Source organism: Prionailurus viverrinus, chromosome A1, assembly GCF_022837055.1.
Source record: "Prionailurus viverrinus isolate Anna chromosome A1, UM_Priviv_1.0, whole genome shotgun sequence".
Lineage (NCBI taxonomy): Eukaryota > Metazoa > Chordata > Mammalia > Carnivora > Felidae > Prionailurus > Prionailurus viverrinus.
The window spans coordinates 59265604-59276306 of NC_062561.1; the positions used below are offsets into that span (position 1 = coordinate 59265604).

The following is a 10703-nucleotide window of genomic DNA, read 5'->3' on the forward strand; positions in this document are numbered from 1 at the left end:
AGGCCAAAGGTCACTAACTATCCCATACTCTTCCTTAAAACCTTCTGGAATGCAACTAATCTCCCAGAGATTCACCATGTTTTCAATCTAGAGAAATAGAAACTGACTCACCGTCTTCCTTTCCACTTTAAATCATTATACTGATGGGAATCACTATTCTACCTGCAGACCTCTGATTCTAATTTCTTCAGCTATTCATTTCCATGACCACACATGGTTGTTTGTCATGACCCAAAATGTTCTATTTTTAATCTCTGAATTCAAGTACAACACTCCTTGGTGATTGATGGTAAATATTTCACATCAAGTTTTCTTGGTGGGGTGGGAGGGACCTTCGTATACACAATATTTGCCACTTTTTGTGATGTAAATACCTCCACAACAGCTAGTTGCAAGATAATAATGTGCTATTATTTGATGTAGAGTGGCAAAAAGAAGCACACAATCACACAGTCAGTGTATTCCAACAAAGTGCCAAGTTACATGAGAACAGGCAATCAGTAGTGATATACTTTTCTGGATGTGATCTGGAAGAGGTCATACATCTGTAATACTTATATCCCTACATGTAACTATGTCCACGCCCATGGGAGGGTAATAGATATACTAGCTTAATACCTATGCTTGCACATTTGCTTGTGGTTTTCAAGAAATAGCAATGTTCTCCTGCACAGTTTAAATTTCTGCCTGTATCTTTGTTATATGAGAAAAGAACTATCCATTGCTGTTGTCGTTGAATTTAGCTAGTCATATACATTTTTTGCATATGGATGGGAATTATAATCAAATTACACAGTTAACGTTTGTGATAAAAATGAATTCAATATTATAAATTCATTTGGAGAATATAAACATTCATATATTGAGTCTGCTTTCCATCCTGGAATATGGTATATGTGTCCATTTATTCTTGCAATTAAAAAAATTATTCATTATGGTATTACAATTATATCCATATATTCAAAGTGCTAAGTGTTTTATCTTTACTGAACTCTCTTTGTAATTCTAGTTTTAGTAATATTTTCAGTTTATGTCTATATTTTTATTTCATTTCAAAAGTTTATTTTATAAAATTAAGCACAACCTTGAGTTGGCTTGGTGTTTCAGAGGTACAAAGTAGTACAAAAACACAATTATATTCTTTGATGCTAGACTTGTACAAAAATATATTATTATACTTTTAATAAAATTAATTATTTAATTTTATGAGTGCAGTTTATGACAAAATGTTAACCAACTTTCTTTTTTATGCCCTTTAATATGCCTTAAAAGCAATATCAAAGTATCAAAATGATTGGATAAGTACTAAGAAATTTAATATGTTTTTTTTTTGTTTTTTGGTTTTTGTCTTTTACTTTAGAAAGGGAGAGAGCACACCCAGGAGTGCAGGAGAGGGGCAGAAGGAGAGAGAGAGAGAGAGAGAGAGAGAGAGAGAGAGAGAGAGAGAGAGGAAGAGAGTGTGTGTCTTAAGCAGGCTCCAGGCTCAGAGCCCAATGAGCCTGGGATCATGACCTGAGCTGAAGCTGAGAGTCAGACACTTAACTGAGCCACTCAGGCATACCTAATATGTTCTCTAAAAAGCATCTGTAGAATAGACATATGCAGTATTTGTAGGAAAAGGACAAAGACGTATTTCCTGCACATATGAAAACAGTCTATTTAGTTTATATAAGAGAAAATAAGTTGCCAAAAAACATAGCAGTTGTCCATCTGTTGCTTAATGTAGAGTTTTATCCAAAACCCCCAGATAAATCTGAGTAGTTCTAAGTAATTCTAGCTTAGTGGCTTATTTCTTCACTTGAATGAATTTATCTAAGAGGAAATAGTATAAAAAAAAAAACTTCCTTGGCAAGCTAAGTGATGTTGGTAAATTAACATCATCTTTGAACTACTTTGTTATTGCAAAGAGTGGTGGCAAATGAAGTTAAACAATTATTTAAGAATAAATAACCCTACAAATTTATAATTATTTCAAAGTTTAAAAATCAGTGTCAACATCTTATCACCACATCACCATTAGACAACACACTCACACACACACACCCTTACCTAAAGATATGTACATCTATATCCCTTTAACTTTGGCATTATTTTGAGCATTGATTTTTCGAAAGCCAGATTGTTATATTCACTACTGCTCTTTTTCCATAGCTTATTATATGGCAATAAAATTTATTTATTTATGACATTATTTAAAAAATATTTATGGAGAACTTAATTATTGCCAGACCACTTGGAGCTATTGGATATAGCAATCAACATGAAAAAATATCCCTACCTTTCTAGATTACACCATATCAATAATAGTAGTAAGAAAAGAACTATCAGCATTATACTTAATTACAATTGAAATGATGGCAAAGAGAAAAATTGTTTGATTTATAATATGGAAACAAAGTTGGATTTGAGCATTTAAGCAAGACTCCACATAGAATTGACATTTGTGCTAACACTTTCAGAAAAAATGATGAGTCAGAAAATGGCTTGATGCCATGTACAAATTTGTGAGAGAGGGATGATTGATGTGAAAAAGATAAAATCTAGTTGGGATTCTGGCAGTTGCAGTCCTCACTAATAAACATGGGAAGGAAACTAAGATAAGCCTATGACCTATGTACACTGAAGATGGAAGGGTTTCATATATTTCATCTCCTCCCAACAATATGGCCAAGTGTCTAACTGCAGATCCCTTTTCATGTTTTGTTCCCCACCCCCCCCCCCCCCACCCCTGCCCACCCTCGGAGCTGAAGTAGATGAAAACATGTAATGAATCAGTATCTAGAAAAGTGCATGAACACTATCATACATCTCTAATATATATAGAGAGAGACATACAGACAGATGCAAACAGAGTTCTTATAGCTTTTGTTTTAAAATTTTAGCCATGAAACAGGCAAAATAGTGCAAAACTCAATAGCTTACAAAAGAACTGTTGGATCCAACTCATGTTTCCATGGACAGAGTAAGTTAAGGTTACTTGATGACTTAAACTTTTTACTTACTATTTGTGGAGAAGACTTTTAAGATTTTTCATCTGCCTGGTTTCCAAATAGTCTTCGCCCCCAGTGCTTTTTTCCACTTCAGATAAGAATTATCTCCATTTTTGCATTTATAGAGAAGGCTCTGAGTTCCTAGAAAATATTGAGTAGAATTTACATCTCAAAGCCACAGATAAAGAATGAATGCAAGTTCTTCCAAGAAAGGCTTTTTATTGCCTGAGTCCAGAATTTTTATAGTACATATAAGCCTTTTGAGATAAATGGGAAAGGTTTGGGGATTAGTAAACAGAATAAGTGGGCTTTTTCCATTCTTGTAAAGACTCAATTTGTCAAAAGAGTTGTACAAGTTGGTCTCAATTTTTAAGACAAGTGTTTTTAATTCCTCAAATAATTGGGTTGCACTCTGAAATGCATTCAACTATATTATCTTCAAATTGCTTCTTTGTATCAGGGAGAAGATCTTTAACTAAGATGGAAATTGGAAGATATCTGTGAGAAATAAGCCCACTGACCCAATTAAAGGAGGGGCGCAGAGATTCTGAGTATAGTGAAGTTTGGCTTTAATCAATGTTCTTGTGAAAGTGGGTATTTAGTGCACAAGGACACTCAGGGCAGTTACAGCAGACAATTTATCTCTTAGTGTCTAACTCCCTCCCTGATTCCTCACTGGCTGAGTACTACGGAGGTTACAGCCTTACCAGGAAATCTGCTATGCCCACATAAGGCAAAAAGTAGTCTGATTGGAACAAATTGAAACAAACAGTCCTTGAGGTGACTCAGAGACTTCAGTTCTTTGGCACATGCTCATTGCAAAGCCCATGGAAAAATAAGCCCCTGAAAAGGAGAGGGGGAGAAGAGTCAGCAAGTGAAGTGTCTAAGGGTTTGGGACTCCATTGTAGGGAGTGGGGGTCTGTACCTATTTCCAATAGGTTGTAAACTTTTTGTTAACTAGACTAGGTATTTCTGAAAATGAATCATCTATCTGACTTCTCACAATATCTACCTTCCTGATTTGGAGCTGTTTGACTTTGGAATGTTTTTTCTTTCTTTCTGTGTACATAGTTTCATTTTAGTTTGGGGGAAGAAGCCTTTTAAAAAGTTCCAATTAAGTTCCTAATATCAGCTTCCTAATTTGGCCAACTTCCTACCACAGATCTGCTTAAAAAAATCCTTTCAAATATCTCGTCAGTTTTTGGCTAGGATAAACAGCAAATATTCCTGGTGACATTGAATGATACCATGGGTGTAGGAAACATTCCACAAAGGGTGTAAAAGATACTACTCTCAAGATCTTCAGCCACTCCCAAAAATAGCTAAAAGAAAGACAGGCAATTCACTTTAAAATTGGCAACATTCCATAGGGTCCTCACTGCAAATGGGGAAAAAGTTACTTTTTTTTTAAGTTTATTTATTTATTTTGAGAGATATGGGAGATGGGCAGAGAGAGGGAGAGAGAGAGAATTCCAAGCAGGCCCTGCATCCTCAGTGCAGAGCCCAAAGTGGGACTCAAACTCACAAACCATGGCCTGAGCCTAAATCAAGAGCTGCATGCTTAACCCACTGAACCACGCAGGTGCCGCACAATTCACATTTCTGTATGACCATATCTTTGGGCCCCCAACCTGATGGTTGTGCTGTCTGCATCTGCAGGAACTGACAGCCTGGGTGACCCAGGCAGGAAAAAAGCCAAACCAAATTCTTGACACACAAAACTTGATGAACAAGAAGGCCATTGCTGTTTCTGGGAGAAAAAAGATCAATAACCAATAAGGGACAATGTGAGATTTTACCTTCCTCTATCAATTGACCTAGAGATCCAGGAGAACTAACTCTGGTAAGAATTCTCACCATTCACTGGCTTCTGCCAGTTTTCCCAGGTCTTATTGTTGCAGGATTTTTTATCTCAATACCTTGGGTTCTTTGTCTCACTGCTTCAAAGAATGAAGAAGTGGATACGAAATGAGCAGCAGACAAAAGTCTACTAGAGTATAAGATTAGAAAGGAAGAATGTTATGAAGGCTTTCTTTACAAAGAAGGGACATTCAAAAGTGAATGTCTGCGACTATAGGCAAGAGTAGAAAATGTAGCCCCAGAAACTGAAGGAATTTGGCAAGGTTTTCCTTTTTTTTTTTTTTAATCTTAGTTTTGTCTTGACTGTTTGAGGGGATAGCTGGTAGCAATTTAGCAGAGAATCTCTCTGTGTCCTGTCAATTCTGGGACTGACCCATAAAGGAACCCTACTTAGCAGGTAGATATGGGAAAATTTGAGTTGGTGTCAAAGGAACTGGCAAAATCTTTGAGGACAATGTTTTGTGGGTCCCCCCCCCCAGTGTCCTGTATGATTACAAATGAGATACCAATTTCTGGGCAGTGTTTTGATGATGGACTTGTAGGAGGGTGCAGTGGGGGAGGCCCAGGTGTTTTATGTTTCTGACCTTGAGGCTGCTGCAGTTGTAAGGCCACTACCTTGATGGACTTTTGTTTATGGCCTTGTGGTCTCTTCCTGACTGAAAGGCAATTCAGATAGAAGATTAGTTGAGTGACTGAGTACTTAAGTAAAGTAGGATAGAAGGAAGTAGGAGGAGTCACTTCAGCCTTGCAGTCTTTTATTTCAGGTACTCCTTGTGTCTTTAATTTTTCACTAGCCTTTGCAATGAATCTTTCAATAAAGCTGTTTTGGAAGTGGGAAGACTTCCAGAGGCGTCTGCATGCCAGTTAAAATAGGTATTCCATTCTGTTTGCTTGTCTTAGGAACCCTTACTTTCAAGTACACTTTTTGTCAAGTTGGAATATTCCTTATAATGGCCATTCTAGTATGCATAGATCAGAAGTTAGTATGGAGAATGAGGAGCATGATTACTTGGTGATGTTTAGTCCATCCTTTCAATATTTTATAGTTAGAGCTTTGCATAAAGGGAATTTAGAGTCTTCTTGTTATGTTTTTTGAAGTATGACTATTGGGTCTGTTGAGGTATGATTTTTTGAGGACATATTGGGTTTTGTCTTTGACTGGGGGAAACGAATACATAGGTCAGGATGAAAGAAATATATGCATGATGACTGGGAAGAAGTAATGAAAACAATAGACATTATGTAAAGGCACTAATATGAGTTCACTCCTTGATGAGTCACAGATAGAAACCACCAGATTAATTGTCACACAAAGGAAACTTTATTTGTAGCAAATAAGGAGATCAAGGGGAATATACAAAGCCATAACTCCCCAAGCAAAGGTGGATTGTTTCTTTTCATTTAGGATTAGGATGAACATTTAAAAGGGGTGCCTTGACATCATAGGTAGAGGCAGGCTTAAGGTAGTGCATGCACCTTAAGGAAACATGCCTATACATATATATGCTACATAATATACATGTATAGGAAACATGCCTATACATGTATGTTATGTAAATGAGGCTTGTGCTCCTCCTTGAGAGATATTTTAGTATTATAATAAGGTAAAGGTAACTGTCCGTCACTCCATGGGTCACGCCATGATCCATCGAGGTAAAAGCGAGTCAGGGATTAATTTCAAACTACACTGGGTGGTCTAGGCTGGCCAGAGCCTTTCCTCTGGACAGTCGTTATGCTCCAGGGGTAGTTTCAATTTTCATCATGGGATGGAAAAGACCTGTCCAGTCTTTTGCCTAAGTTAAGAGATAAACTGGAGAGAAGAGTTTAAGGGAAAATGTGGGACAAAGGTCATTGGGTCAGCAGGAGCAGCAAAGGTCATGTCTTGGGGTCTAGCTGGTGACAGTTATGACACATCCAAACTCATGATTCTTTTAAATTTTATTTTCAAGGGGTGTTCATTTTTGTGCTTTTGCAGAAGAGGAATTATAGGCAAAATCAGAAGAAGTTGTTTTCAACAAGAGACTCATAAGACAAAGTTTTGGGTGGGCTGTTCACACATTGTATTGACTTGTTTGCTTGTTAATGTGTGACAAAGTGTGGGTTAGATGGGGAGAATCTTTCTAAACCAGAAGCACTCTGCTGGAGCTTAGATAGCAAAGATGCACTCAGCATGAGAAGAAGACAACCCGACTGTGATGGGATTACTCAAAGTAATATAGAGGACAATTAACATGGGAAGCCACAAAGGAGTGGAAAAAACAGAATCATGGACATTATCATATTGGTTTATGAGCATTAGAGATACTATAGAAATGGATAGAGACATGTTGGGTGTATTGCAGTGGCCTGGGATGTGAACAAGTGAAACTAGGTGACTTGTCTTAATCCACAGATTACTAAAATTTAGGAGTATTTAAATAGTAGTATATATTTTTGGATTTGAGGGGCTTTAATTTTTTTTTTTTTGAGAGAGAGCATGCATACGAGTGAGGGAGGGGCAGAGGGAGAAAAGAGAGAGAAAGAAAATATTAACCAGGTCCCACAACCAACACAGAGCCCAACTGGAGCTGGATCTCATGATAATAAGATCATGACCTGAGCTGAAATCTAGATTCGGACACTTCACCTACCAAACCACCCAGGTGACCCTGGATTTTAGGGATTTTTAATCATGTATTGGTTTCTTTTGTTTTGTATTTTTCTTTTCTTTTCTTTTTCTTGATATTTGGTATATTTCTAAATGGGCCAAAACAAAGGTGTTTACTTCAACCATCTAATTATCAGTATTAAATTTTGTATAACTAATTTAAATGCTTGCCCTGTAAGGATATTCTAATTTGAGGAAATGCATACATATATATATGTATATATACTCTCTCTCTCTCTATATATATATGTATATATACTGTCTCTCTATATAGAGTATATATACTCTATTTATATATATATATGTACATATACTCCATACATATTATTTTCATATGAGTCTTATTTCCATATGAACAAAATACAAAAGAAAAAATGTATGTATATGAGTTCTTAATATGGCAAGTTTCATTCATATGAAAATTGATGTATATGGAACCATTCCAAATGGGACTTATAAAATTTTACTCTTTATGTTTACTGATGAATAAATAATTTAAAAAAATATTTGAAGAGTTGTAACTTTATAATGCCATTCACCAACCAAAGTATTTTAGCAAGACATTTTCATATCAAGTGATAGGCCCTTTTGAGCCACTAAACAAATAGGCAATAGGTTATTTTTTATTTTAAATACAGACATTATTCTAAACTTGATGAGGATAGCTGAATTTTGTTTGGTTATGTGATTTATTAGTGAAGTTTTTTAAATCACATTCAATATATTTTGTCCCAAATAATTCATCTTAAATATTTCAGTAAGATGTTTTATGTCATTTTTACGGGCTTAATAATGTTAAATTTATATGTACATCAGATACAATACCAATGCTAAAATAATGAAATCTTTGTATTTTTTATTTAACTCTTTTCAATAATTTGAAAATTAAGCATTTAGGGTTTTTTTTTATTTTTAAAATGTGATGATATTGCAAGTGCTGCCATCTGCTGTAAAAAAGCTACTATTGACATGCATGGAAAGGAATAGACAGTTCTATATTTGATTAAAGAGAATACTGTATAAGAATTCCAAGTAACCTCAAACTTATATAAACTAGGGAAATAATCCATTATGAGGTAGAATGATATTTTTAAACATTTCACATATTTAATTCACAAAACATCAATTCACCGATACTTTTTGACTGTGAAACCAATTTATCAGTTCCCAACAATCTTCAGTATGTGGCCTTGTGGCTTCTGAAGAGTTAAAGAGCAGCCTCAGTTTTTCCATATTATCAGATCAAGAAATTGGTCTCTTAGGACTATGCCAGATGCCACCAATTTTGCATGCTTTATAGGCTACAGGCAACTGAAAATATTTTGGAGTGATGTTCCCAGTGATTAAATATAGTTTACCTAAAACAAACAAATCCAAAAATATATTTATCTTAGAATTTTGAAAAAGAAATATATCAGGATAAAAATTTAGATCACTAATTGGTATGTTCAATTGTACTCAAATTTTAAAGTCACTATAGTGAGAATTTCCTGGCATAAATAAAGTAAATCTGAACTAAATTAAATTTTGTTAAATAAAATAAATCTGGAATAAATTATAACTTTTCTCTATTGATGTTTTAAAATATTAAGTATTTGAAATGATAATTTTGGAAAGATTCTAATTAAAAACCATGCATCAATACAACCCTAACTGCCCAAATGAGACTTCTCCAGCAGATGGCAACATTGAGAATCTTAAAAAAGTGTTTTTAAAGATAAGTAAATGATTATGACAAAAATAAGAAAGTAACATAGTGTTTTAATTAAGTAAAAGCTAGCACAAATTAATAAATTGCTATACATTTTCTTCTAGATAATTGACAGTGTGATTATTTTTAATTCTAGGAGATTTGACCAATAAGGTTTTATTAACTATACCAGATAAAACCTATGGCTAAATATTTATCAATTATTCTTTTAAATTTTTTTAATGTTTTTATTTATTTTTGAGAAAGAGAGATAGAGCATGAGTGGGGGAGGGACAGAGAGACAGAAGGAGACACAGAATCCGAAGCTGGCTCCAGGCTCCAATCTGTCAGCAAAGAGCCTGAATGAACCATGAGATCGTGACCTGAGCCAAAGTCAGTCGCTTAACCAACTGAGTCACTCAGGTGCCCCAAAACATTCATCAATTATTAAATAATGATCCACTTTCTGATATTTACATGATCGTGTGATTAAACTACTTATCTAGGGTAGAAATTGATCAGTAACTGGGAGAGAAAAAGAAACATATTTCTTAAAATCATTAAAACACAGTAAAATAAAGCATAATATAGAAAGCTTACCAAATTCATAATAAATTGCCTCAAAAATCTAATTTTAAAATATTAATCCAAGCGCCAAACATTAATCTTTTGTACAGGCAATTGATAAAATTGCTGAATAGATAACTGGGTTTCAGAAATACTATTTTTTTTAATGTTTATTTATTTTTGAGAGAGAGAGAGAGAGAGAGCAAGCAGGAGAGGGGCAGTGAGAGAGGGAGACAGTATCCTTAGTAGGCTCCACGCTGTCAGTGCAGAGCCCGATGTGGGGCTTGAACCCACAAACGGTGAGATCATGACCTAAGCCGAAGCCAAGAGTTGGAAGCTTACCTGGGTGAACCACCTAGGCACCCAGAAATACTATTTTAAATAAATGGAGTCATTGAAACCATAATGTCAATGTAAAATCATGAATTTCATGTATAATAAAATATGCTATAGAAAAATGTAAATATTTTAGAAAACAAAAATGAATATAACTTGTTTCATGTACAGAGAAAACTAGAAATTAATAGGACAATTTATACAAAGAAAATTGAGGCAAGTTTACATAAAATAAATGTTAGAAGGATTACCCTCTAATAAATTTTGGAGGAATTTAGAATTATTACAGATGTGCCATGGAAACTTGCAGTCTTTATGAGGCTAAAAACCCTACTATTCCTGGTCTCAAGCAAGCCCAGTTGCAAACATTACAGCAACACTAAGACATGGAAGAGTTGTACCCAAGAACAATTTGAGACTATTCAGCAGCTACAACTTTTGTTACTATCAGAAGCACACTTTCCAGCATTCATAAGTAATGTTTGATCTCCCCCCATGACCTCAAACATGTTAACTCTGCATAAGAAGAGAAATGCTTATGTACATTTTTATAATAAAGTTCATTTAAAAAGGGAATAGTTTGTCCTTTGAAACATGTTAGGCAAAGGGAAAA

General features: G+C 35.0%; 1 protein-coding gene across 2 annotated transcripts in view; it reads right to left on the minus strand.

Annotated features, from left to right (window-relative positions):
* SLITRK6 (SLIT and NTRK like family member 6) overlaps positions 1-10703 on the minus strand; it is a 29720-nt gene that overhangs the window by 16974 nt on the left and 2043 nt on the right. The window contains exons 2-3 of one of the 2 annotated variants that reach the window (XM_047877615.1): positions 3698-3833; positions 3003-3131 (exon numbers count right to left, since the gene is read on the minus strand). In XM_047877615.1, coding sequence (XP_047733571.1) covers positions 3003-3034 — 32 coding nt within the window. In that variant the 5' untranslated portion in view covers positions 3035-3131; positions 3698-3833. The remainder of the gene's footprint in view (positions 1-3002; positions 3132-3697; positions 3834-10703) is intronic. The other variant, XM_047877605.1, reaches the window with a different exon arrangement.